The following is a 19,957-nucleotide window of genomic DNA, read 5'->3' as shown; positions in this document are numbered from 1 at the left end:
TCCAATTCCTTCTCAGTGCCGCATGGTCTAAGTCAGAACTATTAGTGTCCTTTTGCGTGTGATGTCATCCTCTTCAACTCCTGCCTTGAGTACTCCAGAAGATCAGACGAGACTGAGTGACAGTCATCCTGATTGCCCCCTACTGGCCCAGAAAGTTCTCGTTTCCCAAACTCCTCTGTATGTCCACCCGTCCCCCAATTCCCATCCCTATTTTCCACAAGCTACTGCTGCAGCACAATGGCAGGATCTATTGCGAAGCCCAGATGCTTCACTTCAGAGCATAGTATTTGGATGGGCATCTTCTCTAGAACAGGCATGTTCATCAGAAGTATAAAACAATCTCTTGAGCAGCAGGAAAGAGTCCACGAGGCATTCCTACTGGGGCGAATGGAAACGCTTAGTCTCCTGGGTCCAACAGAATGGGTTTTCTCCAAAAGCAATGGAGATTCCCCTCTTTAAGACTATCTGTCATTGAAGACATCGGGTCTTTTATTGTACTCTCTTAAGGTACACCTGGCAACAATTAGCACCTTCCACTATCCCCAGAAGGACATTCTGTCTTTACACATACACTGATTGCTAGGTTTTGAAAAGGCCTCATCAGAACCTGTCCACCCGTTCAACCCATCACTCCCCAGTGAGACCTCTACCTTTTTGTCTCAGCATTAACAAAATCCACCATTCAACCTTGACTTTGTGCTCTCTGTCCCTCTTTTCAATGAAAGTCACCTTCCTTGTTGTTGTCGCTTTGGAGAGAAGGGTAGGTGAACTTGGGGCCATGATGGCGGACCTTTCTTTCACCACTTTCCATAAAGATAGACAACAGAGGGTCCTGTGGCACCTTTGAGACTAACAGAAGTATTGGGAGCATAAGCTTTCGTGGGTAAGAACCTCACTTCTTCAGATGCAAGACGTGAGGTTCTTACCCACGAAAGCTTATGCTCCCAATACTTCTGTTAGTCTCAAAGGTGCCACAGGACCCTCTGTTGCTTTTTACAGATTCAGACTAACACGGCTACCCCTCTGATACTTGATTCCATAAAGATAGTTTCCTTGCACCTGCATCTGAAATTTCTGCCAAAGGTTGTCTCCCAGTATGATCTCAATCATAGAATATCCATATTCTGCTGCTCTCCTTTCTTCCTTGTGTCAGGATCCTGAACTTGACCATCTCATTGTCACTGCCTCCCAGGTTCCCATCCACTTTTGCTTTCCCTACTAATTCTTCCCAGTTTTTGAGCAGCAGGTCTAGAAGAGCTCTGCCCCTAGTTGGTTCCTCCAGCACTTGCACGAGGAAATTATCCCCTACACTTTCCAAAAACTTCCTGGATTGTCTGTGCACTGCTGTATTGCTCTCCCAGCAGATATCAGGGTGATTAAAGTCTCCCATGAGAACCAGGGCCTGAGATCTAGTAACTTCTGCTAGTTGCCGGAAGAAAACCTCGTCTACCTCATCCCCCTGGTCTGGTGGTCTATTGCAGATTCCTACCACGACATCACCGTTGTTGCTCACACTTCTAAACTTAATCCAGAGACACTCAGGTTTTTCTGCAGTTTCATACCAGAGCTCTGAGCAGTCATACTCCTCTCTTACATATAATGCAACTCCCCCACCTTTTCTGCCCTGCCTGTCCTTCCTGAACAGTTTATATCCATCCATGACAGTACTCCAGTCATGTGAGTTATCCCACCAAGTCTCTGTTATTCCAATCACATCATAGTTCCTTGACTGCGCCAGGACTTCCAGTTCTCCCTGCTTGTTTTCCAGGCTTCTTGCATTTGTGTTTAGGCAATTAAGATAACTCGCTGATTGTCCCGCTTTCTCAGTATGAAGCAGGAGTCCTCCTCTCTTGCACACTCCTGCTCGTGCTTCCTCCCGGTATCCCATTTCCACACTTACCTCAGGGCTTTGGTCTCCTTCCCCCAGTGAACCTAGTTTAAAGCCCTCCTCACTAGGTTAGCCAGCCTGCTTGCGAAGATGCTCTTCCCTCTCTTTGTTAGGTGGAGCCCGTCTCTGCCTAGCATTCCTCCTTCTTGGAACACCATCCCATGGTCGAAGAATCCAAAGCCTTCTCTCCGACACCAGCTGTGTAGCCATTCGTTGACTTCCACAATTCAACGATCTCTACCCAGGCCTTTTCCCTGCACAGGGAGGATGGACGAGAACACCACTTGCGCCTCAAACTCCTTTATCCTTCTTCCCAGAGCCACGTAGTCTGCAGTGATCCGCTCAAGGTCATTCTTGGCAGTATCATTGATGCCCACGTGGAGAAGCAGGAAGGCGTAGAGATCCGAGGGCTTGATGAGTCTCGGCAGTCTGTCCATCACATTGTGAATCCTAGCTCCCGGCAAGCAGCAGACCTCTCGGTTTTCTCGGTCAGAGCGGCAGATAGATGACTCAGTCCCCTTGAGGAGGGAGTCCCCGACTACCACCACCCGCCTCCTTCTCTTGAGAGCGGTGGTCGTGGAACCCCCATCCCTAGGACAGTGCATCTCATGCCTTCCAATCGGTGGAGTCTCCTTCTGCTCCCTTCCCTCAGATGGGCCATCTAGTCCACTCTCCACATTAGTGCCTGTGGAGAGAACATGAAAACGGTTGCTCACCTGTATCTCCATTGCTGGTACATGGGCGCTCCTCTTTCTTCTTCTGGAGGTCACATGCTGCCAAATTTCTTCAGCGTCCCTCTGTCCCCTCTGTGCAGCCTGCTCCGATTCTTCAGAACGTTGTGCCCATAAAAGCATATCCTGACGTCTGTCCAGGAAATCTTCATTTTCTCTTATGCAACGCAGGCTCGATACTTGTTTCTCCAGACCTCAAACCTTCTCTTCCAATATGGAGACCAGCTTGTTCTTGGTACAGACAAAGTCGCTTCTGTCCTGTGGAAGAAAGACAAACATGGCACAACCTGTGCAGGTTACAACAGCTGAACGCTCACCTTCCATAATTTCTTCCTTCTAAGAGCTTCCTCAGCTACTGCAGCAACTCACAGAAGCCCACAAGATGAAAGCCTCAGTGGGCTCTCCCCAGGCGAACTCCCTCTGTTAGCCTCCGCTGTTCACCGCTCAGCTGGTTCGCTGCTGACTGCCTTTCTATAACAGTCAGGCCCACTCAGGGCCCACCTGGAACAAAGCACTCCCAATTTCCACTTTTCAAACAAACAATCAAGCACACGGTCAAACTGACAAACTGTCCCTGCAACGGACACTCAGATACTCACTAACACAGCCCCCCTAATGCAGCACTTAGCGTACCTCCTCTCGGACAGATCCCAGGCAAACTCCCTCTGTTAGCTTCTGCTGTTCGCCGCTCCAATCAGCCCATTCACTTACCTGCTTTCTTTCCAAAGCTGGATGCCTCGGAATAGGAACGACGACTCCACTCCCTCGATGTCCATCGGGCCTTGTCCTTCAACCTGCAGAGGACAAGACTGATCAGGAAATCTCCTCGACTGTTTGTTATAGTAGCTGAAAGTGTTATAGGTTAGGCAACCTCCACACAGAGAATCTCCAAGTGAATTGCAGGGTGCATTTTACACTCCATCAGTTATTGGGATTGCCTTAACCCTCTGGGTGTGGACCCATTCTACAAGAGCCTAGGCTTGGACCATCGCCTTCCTCCATGATGTGCCACTCCGGGACATATGTAGAGTGGCCACATGGAGTTCAGTACATACCTTTGCTATGCATTATGTCTCAGTAGCGGGTGCCTCCTTCAGCGCAACTGTCCTCTGCTCAACCATTCCATCTTCATCCTCATACCCTCTTTCTACTGAGGTACTGCTTGTTAATCATCTTCAGTGGAATACAGCACTCAAATAATAAGAGGAGGTTACTTACCTGTAATTGGAGGCTCTTCAAGCTATGTGGTCCCTATCTGTATTCCACTTCCTGCCCTCCTTCCCCTCTGCTGCAGGTCTGTTGGATTTGCAGTGGCGAAGGAACTTGAGACACTGTTGGTCAGCCCCGCCCTTTATCACCTCGGTCGAAACCCTGAGGTGAGCCAAAGGTTTTTACCCACCAAAGCTTATGCCCAAATAAATCTGTTAGTCTTTAAGGTGCCACCAGACTTCTTGTTGTTTTTTGTAAAAAACCTCTAGTTACAGGTAAGTAACCTCCTCATTCCTGAGTGCAAATTAAATAGAGAAGACAGTGAACTTTAATAAAACTTGCCTTTAAACTTCAGTCAGTAACTAAAAAACATATCCCACGGAAATAAAACCCCTTACCAATACAACATCCATCCCGAGATGAGTTTAAGAGGAGTCATTCTTTAGTCGGCCTCCAAAAGTTGTACCACTGGGTCAACCTAATAGTTAAACTACCACAAACGTAAAGAAAAAATCTTTAAAAGTAATGTTGAAGGTCTGGTTGAATTTGCAGAACTAAAGAAAATTAGGTAAATCTATTGGACTCATGTTGTGACTAGTAATTACAGGACTCTTAGAACATATATGATCAGATGTAAGGTACTGCAATAGCTGGGTACAAAAGCTAAGGATGACATTTCAGCATTAACAGTGCTTTCAGGAGTAATCCTGATATGTAATACTAATATTGTGTAATTTTTGTTCCAGTGACAAATATACTATGCTGAAATCTGAAATGCCTTTTTGGTAGGACTGTCAAGCAATTAAATAAATTAATCGTGATTAATCATGCTGTTAAACAATAATAGAATACCATTGTTTAAATATTTTTGGATGCTTTCTACATTTTCAAATATATAGATTTCAATTACAACACCGGATATAAAGTGTACAGTGCTCACTTTATATTTATTTTTATTACAATTATTTGTACTGTAAAAAACAAAAAAATAATATTTTTTCAATTCAACTCATACAAGTACTGTAATGTAATCACTTTACCATGAAAGTTGAACTTACAAATGTAAAATTATGTACAAAAAATAACTGCATTCAAAAATAAAACAATGTAAAACTTTAGAGCCTACCAGCAGAAGGTTCATTTTCTTTTTTGGTGGTTCGGGTTCTGTAGTTTCCACATCAGAGCGTTGCTCTTTTAAGACTCTGAAAGCATGCTCCACACCTCATCCCTCTCAGATTTTGGAAGGCACTTCAGATTCTTAAACCTTGGGTTGAGTGCTGTAGCTAGCTTTAGAAATCTTACATTGGTACCTTCTTTGCGTTTTGTCAAATCTGCAGAGAAAGTATTCTTAAAACGAGCAACATGTGCTGGGTCATCATTCGAGACTGCTATAACATGAAATATATGGCAGAATGTGAGTAAAACAGAGCAGGAGACATACCATTCTCCCCCAAGGAGTACAGTCAAAAATTTAATTAACACAATTTTTTAACGAGCATCGTCAGCATGGAAGCATGTCCTCTGAAATGGTGGCCGAAGCATGAAGGGGTATACGAATATTTAGCATATCTGGCACGTAAATACCTTGCAACGCCAGCTACACAAGTGCTATGCAAACGCCTTTTCTCACTTTCTGGTGACATTGTAAATAAGAAGCGGGCAACATTATCTCCTGTAAATGTAAACAAACTTGTTTGTCTTAGCGATTGGATGAACAAGAAGCAGGACTAAGTGGACCTGTAGACTCTAAAGTTTTATATTGTTTTGTTTTTGAGTGCAGTTATGTAACAAAAATACATTTGTAAGTTGCACTTTCACGATAAAGAAATTGCACTGTGGTACTTGTATGAGGTGAATTGAAAAATAATATTTTTTATATTTTTTGTTATAAATATTTACACTGTAAAAATGATCGTGAGCACTATACGCTTTGTGTTCTGTGTTGTAATAGAAATCAATATATTTGAAAATTAAAAAAAAATTCAAAAATATTTTATAAATTTCAATTGGTATTCTATTGCACAGTGCGATTAAAACTGTTATTAATAGCGATTATTTTTTTTTAATCTCGATTACTTTTTTTGAGTTAATCACGTGAGTTAACTGCGGTTAATCGACAGCCCTACTTTTTAGGTTTTTCTTGTCTCTTTAGTTAATAGGAGATGTATTTAAATAAATTCAGGCAACTATCCTCAGCATTAGAGTAAATAACAAATATGTAGAAAACGTCTTGTATTTCTGGTAAAGTGTTCTAATTTTATTTGTGGGAAAGACCCTCTTTAATTTAGGTTTTTTCTACTGTAATTCATACACTTGAGAGTTAATCAACTATCAGCTTCAGTTAGAGAACAAATAAATAGTTATTGATGATAATTGCAGTTGTTGAAATTAAGTATGTATTTCCAGAGACTCATTAGTGGTATTTGCATACTAATTCCAAATAAAATGTACCTTATTCTAACATGGTTAATTTACCTTCATGACATTATTTTATAGCTATTTGCAAATATAACATTTGTTCTGTTTTTATTTTAAAAAATAGCAGACAAATATTCAGTTTATTAGCTTCTAATATTCTTCTTAATGGACATTCAACACTATAGTTTTAAAATGTAACTTTTTATTGAAAACTTTTGGCAACAATCACATAGTCCTTGAATTCAAGAGGCAGCAGCGGTCTTACCCTTCGTGTGCTTCCAGGGGTTGTAGAGCATGACAAAGGGAGTGGAGCCTGCAGAACTAGCTGGGCATACTGAGGAGACAGGGTGTACCTATACTAAAGGAGGTGATTCACTGCTCAAAAATGGAAGAAGTAGAATAATGGAGATCCCAGTAATGGAGAACTTTCCTTGCCGCCGCTAGGAAGTTCTAGAAGAGCAAAAGACAGAATGCTGCTTCTTAGCCAGAAGACTCTAGTGGACTTCTTCAAGTTTATCAAATTCCTGGAGGTTGGTATAAAAGAATGTGCTCATGAGCAGTCCAGGGACAGCATCCTCGTAGCAAATACAGCACAATCCCTGTTCTAGCAATTGCATTGCCACTGTACTGTGAGGGTTCTCTCATCATTCATATAAGTCTGTGACTGTTAGGTTTAGTTCTCCTAAGGAGTGGCCCTAGCCATTTTGCAAGCCAGGACAGAAGATGTTTTCACATGGACCTTGTGTTCCCTCCATTGAATGGCCGAGGGGAGGAGGGAAGCTGGCTAATCAGTGTGGCGCCAACCGCCAGAAAACAAAAGAGAAACAGCTGAGCAGTAGAGTGCCACTTGGAAGAAGGCACCCAGGGTGACTGCTTTGCTTGCCCAGGCCTAGAATTGGTCTTGGCTATTAAGTATCTGGTAAAATTTACAGCCCCAGTGTGTAGGTCCATGAATAGCTATGAGCACATGCAGACTGGAGATGAAGCTAAAAAGAAAGGGAAGGTATAACAAAATCAAAAGAAATGTAATAGGGCTTGTCAAATAATATTCAGCAAAAATGTAAATGATTTTTTCTCTGGTATTTGTTGAATAATGTCTGAGTTTTTAATTCATAGTTAGATACTACTTGGCAATTATGTTGTTCTACAACTTTTGAAATGCATTTAATACATTTACCAGATATTTATCTCTGTTGTTCAGTCAGATCTAGTATTAATTACATTGTCAATCAACTGCTATTTGATAAATTTTCAAAAAACATACAAATAAAATACAGTTCACTTTAAAAAGTACATAGCCGTTTCTCTGTTTAATTGCAAGAGACTTGGTGTACCAGGGAAGAGGTGAAACAGATGTACTTCATTTTAGATATGTCATAAGGCATGCTGGCCCTTTTAAGTGAGGGTCAGGGTTCAGCTTTGCTTTGGCATGAAGGGAATAGTAGCTGCTTGTGGGTCTTTCTACAGAGAACACGTGGAGAATGAAAGGGGTTGCTGGTGGATCTTTCCAGTAAGGAGAAGAGCCAGAGCTGTTGTAGGTGCTTATGGAGAATCTGAAACTCGATGGTTAACCATGCCTGAGGAGAAGGCTTGGACATCAGGGTTGTCCTGTGTAAATGTATGCATTTTTTTCTGTTTGAGATTTGCTTAAACCAGATATTCCATGAGTGCTACTTTTTAGGGAGTCAGTAGTTTTGTTGTCATTGAACCAGACCCCAGAATCAGGAGGGGCAAGCATTGTCTGGAGTGGACTGGGGAAGCAGCTCAAGCTTACAAGTTACCATGTATTGAGTACATTTTCCTTCCTAAAGATAGCTTCTATAATTGCATTCAATAGAAAGGATGGTTTAATTGACAGGGTGCTGTGCTGGGACTCAGGTCTGGGTCCCTCCCCCCCCCCCCACCGCAAGCTTTGTGTGACTTTGGGCAAGTCGCTTAGGGAAAAGGACTTCTCTTCTTCCATCGGGATGTTGTGAAGATAGAAATCCATTAATGATTATGAAGTGCTCAGGTACTAGAATGATGAGGATTATACAAATATTATTATTTGTTTGAATTACTAGACAAATAATAATGGGGGTCATTGACCAGGACCCCATTGTGCTAAGTGCTATACAAGCACAGAACAAAAATGATGGTTCCTACCCCAAAGAGTTTACAATCTAAGACAAGAGACAACAGATGGATATAGACAGATAGATACAAGGGAACAATGAGACAGTATTGGTCAGTGTGATAAGCAGTGATAGCAGCAGTTTAACAGTTGTACACATTTTTGTAGGCCTCATGGCAAAGGAGAATTTGAAGGAGGATAATGAGGTATCTCTGCAGGTGTTTACGAGGACAGTGATTCTCAACCAGGGATATGTGAACCCCTGGGGGCACGCAGTGGTCTTCCAAGGAGTACATCAACTCATCTAAATATTTGCCTAGTTTTACAACAGGCTACATAAAAAGCACTAGTGAAGTCAGTACAAACTAAAATTTCATACAGACAGTGACTTGTTTGTACTGATCTATATACTATACACTGAAATGTAAGTGAAATATTTATATTCCAATTGATTTATTTTACAATTATAAGGTAAAAATGAGAAAGTAAGCAATTTTTCAGTAATAGTGTTCTGTGACACCTTTCTGTATTTTTATGTCTGATTTTGTAAGCAAGTCCTTTTTAATTGATGTGAAATTTGGGGGTACCCAAGACAAATCAGACTGCTGAAAGGGTACAGTAGTCTGGAAAGGTTGAGAGTCACTGGACTAGGAGCTCTTCCCAAAGGTGTGGGGTGGAATGAGAGAAAGCACAACACAGCTTTTTTGAAAATTTAATAAGGGGGCAGTGGAGACCTATGTCATAGGCTGATCAGAGGTCAGAGTCAAGGTTTTGATAGCGAATGAGACATGATAGATATGGTTGGATTAGGCCGTGAAGGGCCTTGAAAGTGAAGACAAGCAGTTTGTTTAAAGAGAGAAAGAAGAGGGAGCTGATGAAGGGATGCAAAGAGAGGTTTGCCCATGTTCAAAGAGATGGGTAGGAGAATGATCTCTGCAGCAGGATTCTGAATTGATTTGAGTGGAGCAAGATTACATTTGTCACAGCCAGAGAAAAGGATGTTAAAGTAATCAAGATGTGAGATAATGAGAGCCTGGACAAGAATTTAAACTGTGTGAGTGGTTAGGAAAATTCGTATTTTAGAGATATTATGCAGAAGCCATCTGCAAGATTGAGACATAGTCTAGATGTGAAGAACATCAGAACGGTCTTACTGGGTAAAACCAAAGGTCCATCTAGCCCAGTATCCTGTCTTCTGACAGTGGCCAGTGCCAGGTGCCCCAGAGGGAATGAACAGAACAGGTAATCATTGAGTGTTCCATCCCCCATTCCCAATGCTCCTATGCCATGTACATTGGCCAAACTGGACAGTCTCTACGCAAAAGAATGAATGAACACAAATCTGACATCAGGAATTATAACATTCAAAAACCAGTTGGAGAACACTTTAATCTCCCTGGACACTCAATAACAGACTTAAAAGTGGCAATTCTTCAACAACAAAAACTTCAAAAACAGACTCCAACAAGAAACTGCAGAACTGTAATTAATTTGCAAACTAGACACCATCAAGTTAGGCCTGAATAAAGACTGGGAGTGGATGGGTCACTACAAAAACTAATTTTCCCCTGCTGATACTCACACTTTGTCAACTGTTTGAAATGGTCCACCTTGTTTACATTGGCCTCATTAGCACTACCAACGTGATTTCCATCCCTTCTTGTCAACTGTTGAGAATAGCCCACTTCCACCTCAATTGAATTGGCTTGTTAGCACTGCCCCCCCATCCCCCACTTGGTAAGGCAACTCCCATCTTTTCATATGCTGTGTAATTATACTTCTCTGCTATATTTTCCACTTCATGCATCTGACGAAGAGGGTTTTAGCCCATGACAACTTATGCCCAAATACATTTGTTAATCTTTAAGGTGCCGCAAGGGCTCCTCATTGTAGAGGCTAGGGACACCATCCCTGCCCATCCTGGCCAACAGCCATTGATGAGCCTATCCTCCATGAATTTATCTAGTTCTTTTTTTAACCCTGTTATAGTCTTGGCCTTCACAACATCCTCAGGAAAAGAGTTCCACAGGTCGGCTGACCTAGAGAGAGGTCTGAGTCAAAGATGATATTCAGATTACGGGCCTGACTGACAGGCACGATGGTGGTATTTCAACAGTGATCAAGAAAGGAGATAGAGGGGAAAAGAGAGGAAAGATTAAGAGCTCTGTTTTAGCCATGTTGAACTTGAACTGATGGCTAGACCTCTGCAAGAAGATACCAGAGAGATAGGCCAAGATTTTATTTTTCATGGAATCCTAGAATATTAGGGTTGGAAGAGACCTCAGGAGGTCATCTAATCCAACCCCCTGCTCAAAGCAGGACCAACCTCAACTAAATCATTCCAGCAAGGTCTTTGTCAAGCTGGGCCTTAAAAACCTCTAAGGAGGTTTTTCCACCACCTCTCTAGGTAACCCATTCCAGTGTTTCATCACACTCCTAGTGAAATAGTTTTTCCGAATATTCAACTTAGACCTCCCCAACTGCAACTTGAGACCATTGCTCCTTGTTCTGTCATTTGCCACCACTGAGAACAACCTAGCTCCATCCTTTTTGGAACCTCCCTTCAGGTAGTTGAAGGTTGCTATCAAATCTCCCCTCACTCATCTCTTCTACAGACTAAATAAGCCCAGTTCCCTCAGCCTCTCCTCGTAAGTCATGTGCCCCAGCCCCCTAATCGTTTTCGTTGCCCTCTGCTGGACTCTCTCCAGTTTATCCACATTCTTTCTTATTTACATCCACATCCTTCCCCAAACTGGATGCAATACTCCAGGTGTGGCCTCACCAGTGCTGAATAGAGGGGAATAATCACTTCCCTCGATCTGCTAGCAGTGCTCCTACTAATGCAGCCTGATATGCTGTTAGCCTTCTCGGCAACAAGGGCACACTGTTGACTCATGTCCAACTTCTGATCCACTGTAATCCTCAGGTCCTTTTCTTGCTAAGCGATAATTGTGCAGAAAAGGAGGGGATTACAGTGGATGAGAAACTGGATATGAGTCAACAGCGACGGTAGTTGAATTTGTGTTTCGGATGAGATTACCCAAGAAAAAGGTATAGAGGGAGAGTTGGAGGAAGGGGACCAAAGACAAAGACCTGTAGAACCCCCATAGAAAATTGGTAGGGAGGATGGAGAGAATCCTCCAAAGGACATGCTGACATGTTTCTTTGACCATGGAATGCCGTTCTGGGAAGACGTTCTGCTGTGAAGAGATTGGGCCCACTTCACCAAGAAGAGGAAGAACATTTTTGCGCACCAGCTAGCCAACATAACGAGGATGGCTTTAAATTAGGTTCAATGGGGGTAGGTGACAAAAGCCCACAGATAAGTATAAAAAATTATCTTAACAGAGGGTTAGATGTGGGGGGGGGGAGGGACATGGAAAATTACAATAGAGTTGAAGGGAGAACAAGAAGGAAATGAGTGGGAGAATCTGATTAATGTTTTAGATGCCTATATACAAATGCAAGGAGTATGGGGAATAAACAGGAAGAACTTGATGTATTAGTACATAAGCTAAATTATGATTTAATTGTCATCACAGAGACTTGGCAAGATAAGTCTCATGACTGGAGTATTGATATAGAGGGGTATGGCTAGTTCAGAAAGGACAGGCAGGGGAAAAAGGGAGGAGTGGTTGCATTATACATAAAGAATAGATACACTTCTCATGAGGTCCACAAGGAGATGAGCGACAGACCAGTTGAGAGTCTCTGGGTAAAGATAAAAGGGTTAAAATAGGAGTGATGTCATGGTGGGGGGTCTACTCTAGACCACCAGAACAGGAAGGCAAGGTGTATGAGGCATTTGTGACAACTGTAACATTTGGTCAATTAATAAACTTTTTAAATAGGTAACTTTCTCATCAAAGAATCCTGTAGGTTTTTTTTTCCTCTCCCCATCCACCACCTCCACTTCCCTGCATGTATCTGCCTGGTCTCTTGCACCCCTGAGTACTTCTCTCTCCTGAAACTTCTGGGTCTGGCACTGCAGCTGGCTCTTGGTCTATATCTGCTGATATCTCCTGGCACTGACCCTGCTGGTGACCTCAAGCTCTTCTCCCTTTCTTTGCATCCCTTAGTGGAAAGTGCTAGGTTTGCTTTTTCTCCTTTAATGCCACTTCTGCAGGTAGTCAGACACATTACTGCAAACCCTGTAAAAGCAGCTATAAAGTAGGAGCTTCAGCTAGCAGTTAATCATACTGTTCATCCTCTTGTTCAAAATGTTTTGCCCTTTGATATTTTGATGAATTATTATGAGTAATTTCATATGTATCTGCTCTGTTATGATCAAACTTTGCACTTCTATGTTTCTCAGCCAGTGCCACAATTTTTCATACATTAATATATTCAGCAGTGATGTAAGGCAATATTAAAACAATTGTACAGTTAAGAAAAGTGAGGTGCAGAGTGGTTCTGTGGTTTAATCAAGGTTACACAGAAAGTGTGTATAGATCCCATCACCAATATGTTATCCACAAGACAAGCCTGGCCCTCCTTATTTTATATCATATCAGATGAGTCTAAACCTTTCTGCCCAAGTCAGACTTGTCTAGAATGTATTCTCTCTAATAGCCTGGTTGTAATTGCAAGGGTCACTCTTGCTTCTCTACTTCTTTTGGATGAATTACAGAGTATATTTATCTCTCTGGTAGAGAATGGAGTGTTTTGTTGATGTTACTTTAGATGTATTACAAGATGTGGGCAAGTAGATAAGTGAATCAGAATACCAAGTGCACATTTTAAATCCTTTCTGTGGAAGAAATAAGATGTTTGTCTAGGTCTTTCTGCTAGCATTTCAAAGGTCATCCATCATCGATTTTAAAACACAAACTAAGCAAAGAAGGTATAGTTTGTAAGCTAACCACTATCTTTTTTATTTTTTTTACATTTAAGAGACATACAGATTTTTATATAGGTTTTTCCTCATTTGTTTTGCTCTTGCATCATATCCTCAAATATAAATCCTATAGAACAAGAAAAGGAGTTTGACTAAAGCTTTGTGTGTAGACTAAGTACTTCTGAAGAATTGACTTGCTATCTGTATTTCACACCTATTGATTGTTTATTCAGCACAATCATAACATCTTTACCTTCAGCAACTATGTTTTTCTGTTGGATTTTATCCTACAATGGAGAAGGTTTTATTTGCCACAGAAGTGGAGCTTCTGTGTCAGCAGCTACACTTCTGTGACAAAGCTCTGGATAACTTCTCCCACCCTCATTCACTCCACTTGAACAATTAAATACATGCCAGACACTAAATCACAAAAGCTAGGAAATGAAAAGGTAAGCCACCAAGCAATGCATATCTGTACTCCTCCACACATCAGCAAACATCTTACCACTACCATAAACCACACATGTGGGCAAGTGTATTCTCTAATGTTACCACTCCTCATACCCCAAAGGCTTTATAGGTTAAAACCAGCACCTTGAATACCACCTGAATTTTATATAGCAATCTTATAAAACTCTTGAAGTAGGGATGTTATATGTTTCCCGCTTGAAGCACTGATAATCAAGTAGGTGGCTGTGTTTTGCAGGTTTAATGTGTTTCTATAGCTCTCACCACAGTACAAGTGTACAGCTATGGCTATATCTTTTAATGTAGTTTCCATAGGGCCAGAAAGGGAAGAAAATCAACTGCTGTCCCCACCTAGTCTCGCCTTTCATCATGTTCCATGAACCATGCAGAGAAGTGGATATTAGAAAACACTATTCCACTAGGAGAGTGGTGAAGCAATGGAATAGGTTACCTAGGGAGGTGGTGGAATGTCCATCCTTAGAGGTTTTTAAGGCCAGTCTTGACAAAGCCTTGGCTGGGATGATTTAGTTGGTGTTGGTCCTGCTTTGAGCAGGAGATTGGACTAGATGACCTCCTGAGGTCTCTTCCAACCCTAATATTCTATGATTCTAAGTCTTTACAGGGTCTGAAGGGAGATGGGTCTGATCTCTCTGTGCATGGATCTAAGGGATATGATGTAACCAATAATAGCTTCAAGATAATCCTTTATTTCTTGGGATGGTATTTCCACATCTCAAGTTAAATTTGTTGTGCAATTGACTGATTACTATAATTTCACTAGGAGGCTTCCACGTACACTATCAGCAGAAACCTTCACAAGACATTAGTAAAAAATCGCCTACATGCAATTTTTGCCTTTGGTAGTACTGTCATACTAAGCGTAACTGAATCAAAATGTGAAATACAAATGCCAAACTCTAAATTACCTCTTTTGTAAAGAACCTTTAAACATTCTTCTTAGCGAGCTGTAGAAGTAATCATTGGAGCAAAATTGACAAGTTACTGGGAAAAACCTTGCAGAGGGAAGACCAAGAGTAAGAATATGGTATTTAATAAAATTATCTTCTTGTTCATAGGGGCCGTGGAGGAGTGCCACCCCCAGCAGCAGGTGTACCAAGAGGGGCACCAGCTCCAAGGGGAGTACTTCCCAGTAGAGGTCCAGTCAGTCGTGGTCGTGGACTTCTAGCCCCCCGAGCAAGAGGAGTACCTCCACCTGCAGGATACCGGCCTCTGCCACCACCTCCAGCGCAGGAGACATATGGAGAATATGTAAGTGAAACCTTTCACCTACCTGTTGGTACCACCAAGCATAATCTTCATTATTCTAGTAACAGATGATTGTGAGTGTCATTTTAGAATTCAGTAGAACGTCTTTAATCTGCACTTTACTGAACCCCACGCCTGAAATCTGCACCAGATTTGGTGGTCTCTCAGCACTTTTACAAAGATTTAACAGTGTACTGGATATCATATTCTTAAATTTTAGTATCTTTACAAAATACTCTATTACATTTTGCTGTCATACCTTAACATATAAATAAATCTAACCTGCAGTTGACAAATTAATAAAATTATTCTTTTAATGAATTACCCGCTTTTTTTTTTGTTTTTACTAACCTATAACACTCAAAACTATGTAATGGGTGAGTTGTCTAGTTGTAAGTGTGAATTAATGAAGTTTTACTTAATAAGCTTTAAGAAAAATGTTAAATTTTAGGTTCCAATGCAAGTGGTTTAAAAACCATGCAGTCAGCCATATACGTCTTTTTCCTTATTTATAGGAATCACGTTGTGTTATGTTTAAGCAGTTGAAAAACTTCCATATGTTGAAAATATAATATAAAATTCTTATATGAGATTTAAAAGAATTTTGGCTCTTGAAAGCTGAGTTATAAGTCTCACATGTTCCATGAGAAAATAATGTTTTAATTTGTTTACAGTATAGGCATTAAACATTTTAAATAAAAGATAGAGGTTTGATTTCAGGCATATTCTAAATTAGTTTATTTTTAATGTAGTATTCAACAGTTGCATGGCAAAAACTGTTAAAGAACAAACTTAATTTTGACTAATACACAAAGCTAATGGTTTGAAAAAAATAGCTCATTAATCCATTAACTGTACAAATAAAAATGGGTTCAGTATTAAAGACATTACAGAAATTTGCAGGTAGGTCAAAGGATTTGTTTGTTTATGAAAAGCTTTGGCACTCTGATGATGATATATTAGGTGATATCTGAGTTCAGGTCTACAGACTGGTCTGAGGATGTGAGTGTTTTATACCTCACAAGTGACCTCCCTGTAGTGGGAGTCTCATATGGTCTTCCTTTGCTAGACACAGCATATCTGATGGATTAGATCTTCAGTCTATATCACCCTTGCCCCCCTTTTCCTCCACCCCCCCGCAAAAAAACCCTCCTTTATATCACATAATCATAAATATGTGCCTGTAGTTTCTTGTAATTTTCTTAGGCCTGTGTAAAGAAAGAGAGTTGAATGTAGGCATTGGTTTAGGATCAATTGAGTGATCAACAAAAAGGATTCTTAATAGATTAATATAGTTAATTAGCCCATATGACAAAGTATGTCCTGTTGCCATACCTGATAATACCTAACTGAAGATTGATTGTGTCAAAGAGAGCAATGAATGTATTCAGTAACTTATAATGTCTTTTAAATGTTCCTCATTAAATCTGTTCTCACAAACTATTCCAAAGGCATACTCTTCATTGCTGTTGGCAATATATGTTAGAAAATAAATTGGTGTTTGTTAATTAATATGTACCTATTGCCTTTATCTGTAGCTGTATATAGTATGGTGATGATTGGTAGGGTTGTCAATATACTGAGGTACACCTAGGTTTTAAAAGAGAATTCTTAGGAAACAATAACAAAAAAAATGAATAAGACACAAAGTAACTTTTAAATGAAATGTTCTCCAATTCTATATCATTTGTTTTACAATAGAAAATGTTTGAGCTAGAATGGAAACACCATTTAAAACCATATTTTATACAATAGAGCCTGCTGTTTCATTTTTAACATTACAATATATTCCCAGACATAAACTGTGCTATGATGAAGTTACAGTTGATTACATATCTGTAGCTCCAGGGTAAAAACATTTGAGAACTGTTCTGTTATGCCAAAACCATGATTTACAAACCCAGGAACTTCAGTGTTAAGGATAAACTTAAAAGAAATGAAAACATATTAAGGAATAGAAATGCACAGTTAAGGTGCTCAAACAGCCTTAACTCTGTCATGTAGTGACACCATGCAATATAGTTGCAATTATGTTTAGTACATTTTAGTGTTTGTAGTCCAATATTAGGTTAAATTGAAGATGTGTCACTTTTTTTTCCTCTTGGCGTTAGTGCAGATAGAAGTAAAGGTTGGTGTTTCTTAACTGTGCATTTTACACCTGACTTTGAATTGCTAATGTATCTTTTTGAGATAATTACAACATCCCTGTAATGTTTTACCCTTTATTTACTGCTATATACTTAACCTTATCTCCATCCTCTTCAAGTGATAGTCCACGTGGATTCTGCTTCTGGGTGCATATGCCCCATGTGTGAGATTAGATTCTTTTGACCAGCGATATCTGCTGGGACTGTGCCTAGGGCCTAGGTGCCCCATCATAGGGCATAAAAAACAGCAGGTCAGTCATCCCTTGGTTCCTTCTTACTGCCTGTGGCAATGAGATATAACTCCTGCAGTGTCTGATTGTCTTCAGTCCACCAGGTTTCTGTGATGACTATTATATCAATATTCTCCTTTATCATGAGGCACTCTAGTTCACCCATCTTATTATTTAGACTTCTAGCATTTATATACAAGCACTTTAAAAACTTGTCACTGTTTATTTGTCTGCCCTTTTCTGATGTGTCCAATTTTTTTTTATGTGAATGTTTCTCGTCGGATCTGGCCCTTACATTATCCTCTTCCATCCTCTCCTCCTGAGTAAAGCTTAGAGAATCTCTATCAATAGACTCTCCTCTACGAGAAGTCTCTGTCCGATCCACATGCTCCTCTGCAGCAGTTGGCTTTCCCCCATCTCCTAGTTTAAAAACTTCTCTGCAACCTTTTTAATGTTAAGTACCAGCAGTCTGAATAGTGGGTGGGGAAAGTCAGATATGTTCCCCTATAAGGAATAGTATAGATTTGGAACAGCATAAGGGCGAGAAATCGGAGGTCCTCATTTATATCGGAGGTTAGTAACACCCTAGTGTAGGCAGAACTGGATGACCCCAAGTCCTTATGGTGAAGATGTGAACACTCTACTGCTACAGATGTGCATATTATACTAGCTGTGCTGGGAAGGGAGTATGGCTGTGCCCTTGCAGTCCTTACAAGATTTTTTATAATAGACACACACAATCACCTGGGGTTGGAGATCTACTAGATGTGGATGGGAAGAAGGTCATTTCTTTTGGATGTTCAAGGAGCTTCTAGGAACTGGGACAATGTTTAACTGCCACTATCTCAAGGAGGTTAATGTGTTGGATAATGGGTCAGTTTTTAAGGGAAGGAGCTTTTGTACATTACCAGAGGATAAGAGATCAGTTACCTAAAGCAGTTATGTAACTTGCAAAGAATTTTTTTTTTAAGTGCATTGTGTCTTTTTTCTTCTTGATGCAGAAAGATTTTGCAGCAAGGCCTCGGGGTATGTCTATACTATGATAAAAAACCCATGGCACCAAGTCTCAGGACCCAGGTCAGCTGACTCAGGCTTGCGAGGTTTGGGGTGTAGAGCTATAATATTGCAGTGTATATGTTCAGGCTTGGGCTGGACCCCATCCTCTAAGACCCTCCCTTCTGAGTCTCAGAGCCCGGGTTCCAGCCCAAGCCTGAATGTCTGCATTGCAATTTTTAGACCCGCAGCCCGATCCCTGCTAGCCCAAGTCAGCTGACCCCCATCTCTGAGATATGGTGCTACATTTTTTTTATTGCAGTGTAGATGTACTCTGAGACTTTCTCGCCCTGCTCCAATTTTGTTACACTTTAGCCTGAGCCCTGCAAGCCTGAGTCAGATAACCCAGGCCAACTGTGGCCATGCCTGTGGGTCTTCTATTGCAGTGTAGACATACCGAGGGAGGTCAAAAGACAGGTTATTCATGAGTTTTTGAACAGCTTATGAGAAGGGGTGAAAGGGATGGATCTTTAAGTAAAAGCTTACTTTATCCAAAATACTAAGCCATTCTAGGTATACTTGGCTCTAGGGGGCTGGACTAGATGGCCTCTTGAGATCCCTTCCAACCTTACATTTCTGTGATTCTATAAACTTCTCTAGATAGTTGTTTTTCTCAAAAAAGGCAATCTAAAATGAAATTGTGTATATATGAGCAAGTATATACTATATACATAGTTTCAACCACAACCCTAACTACTAAATTAATTTATTGACATATATGGCCTCCAAGTGACAGACAGTCTGTTTAAGACTTGCATCTTTAGGAGGTACAGAGTTACAGAAGAGCAATCTGCACTTTCCTATAACTACAATCCAAACATGTTCTGTTCATGATTTCTTAACTGGAGGATGGCAAAAGACTTTAGCTGGAACACAGCTTCAATTAGTAAGTTAGAGTAACCTCTTTCTAAGCCACTTAATAAAGATGTTTATGCTTGTTTACTGAGGAAAAGAATATTCTCCAGAACACTGGGCCAAATTAAGCTGATAAAAAATCAAGACATTATGTGTGTGCACGTGTGTTTGTGTGCACATATGATTTAGTCAACTGACTTTATTCCATTATAATAATAAAACAGTAATTATTTCTAATAAATAGCTAATGGAATGGAGATGATTTCATATTTTTCTAGACTTCTCTCAATAAGCAGAAGATAGATATTTCATAGCAATATACCTATAACTCATTGTTTTCATACCATTTAGTTCTCTCTGAAACAATGACTGTGGTTATAGAAGTAAACTTACATGTTTACCATAATTTACTTTTCTTATAAATAATCAGGGTTTACTACCTTTTATGCCATTATTCCCTTCCCACAATATTTAAAGATTTTCTAAACCTCTTCACTAATAATTTGGAAGGGACTATACCCAAGTGCCATTGTTTTGAGAATAGATTTTAAATGTTACTGATGTTCTGATTTATAGAATTTTTAAAATGATTTATTCCAAATGAAATATTTGACTTCAAGAATTATATAAAGACTTTATATAATGATTGCATGGCAAGTGACTATTCTAAGCACTACTCGTATTTGTTGAAATGGACAGGATATACATTCAAGATAATGTTTTGTTTTTAGACCAGTGGTAA

The 19,957-nt window shown here is 40.4% G+C and overlaps 1 protein-coding gene across 2 annotated transcripts in view; it reads left to right on the top strand.

The window, feature by feature from the left end:
* KHDRBS3 (KH RNA binding domain containing, signal transduction associated 3) overlaps nucleotides 1-19,957 on the top strand; it is a 208,936-nt gene that overhangs the window by 133,961 nt on the left and 55,018 nt on the right. For both annotated transcript variants that reach the window (XR_008444117.1, XM_054021074.1), the window contains exon 6: nucleotides 14,741-14,933. Coding sequence is in view for 1 of the 2 variants with exons in the window: in XM_054021074.1 (XP_053877049.1) it covers nucleotides 14,741-14,933 (193 nt within the window). In the remaining variant the exon portion in view is untranslated. The remainder of the gene's footprint in view (nucleotides 1-14,740; nucleotides 14,934-19,957) is intronic.

Source organism: Malaclemys terrapin, chromosome 2 (assembly GCF_027887155.1).
Source record: "Malaclemys terrapin pileata isolate rMalTer1 chromosome 2, rMalTer1.hap1, whole genome shotgun sequence".
NCBI classification, from domain to species: Eukaryota; Metazoa; Chordata; order Testudines; family Emydidae; genus Malaclemys; species Malaclemys terrapin.
The sequence above is the reverse complement of the archived record's forward strand: the minus strand, read 5'-3'. Positions and strand labels throughout refer to the sequence as shown.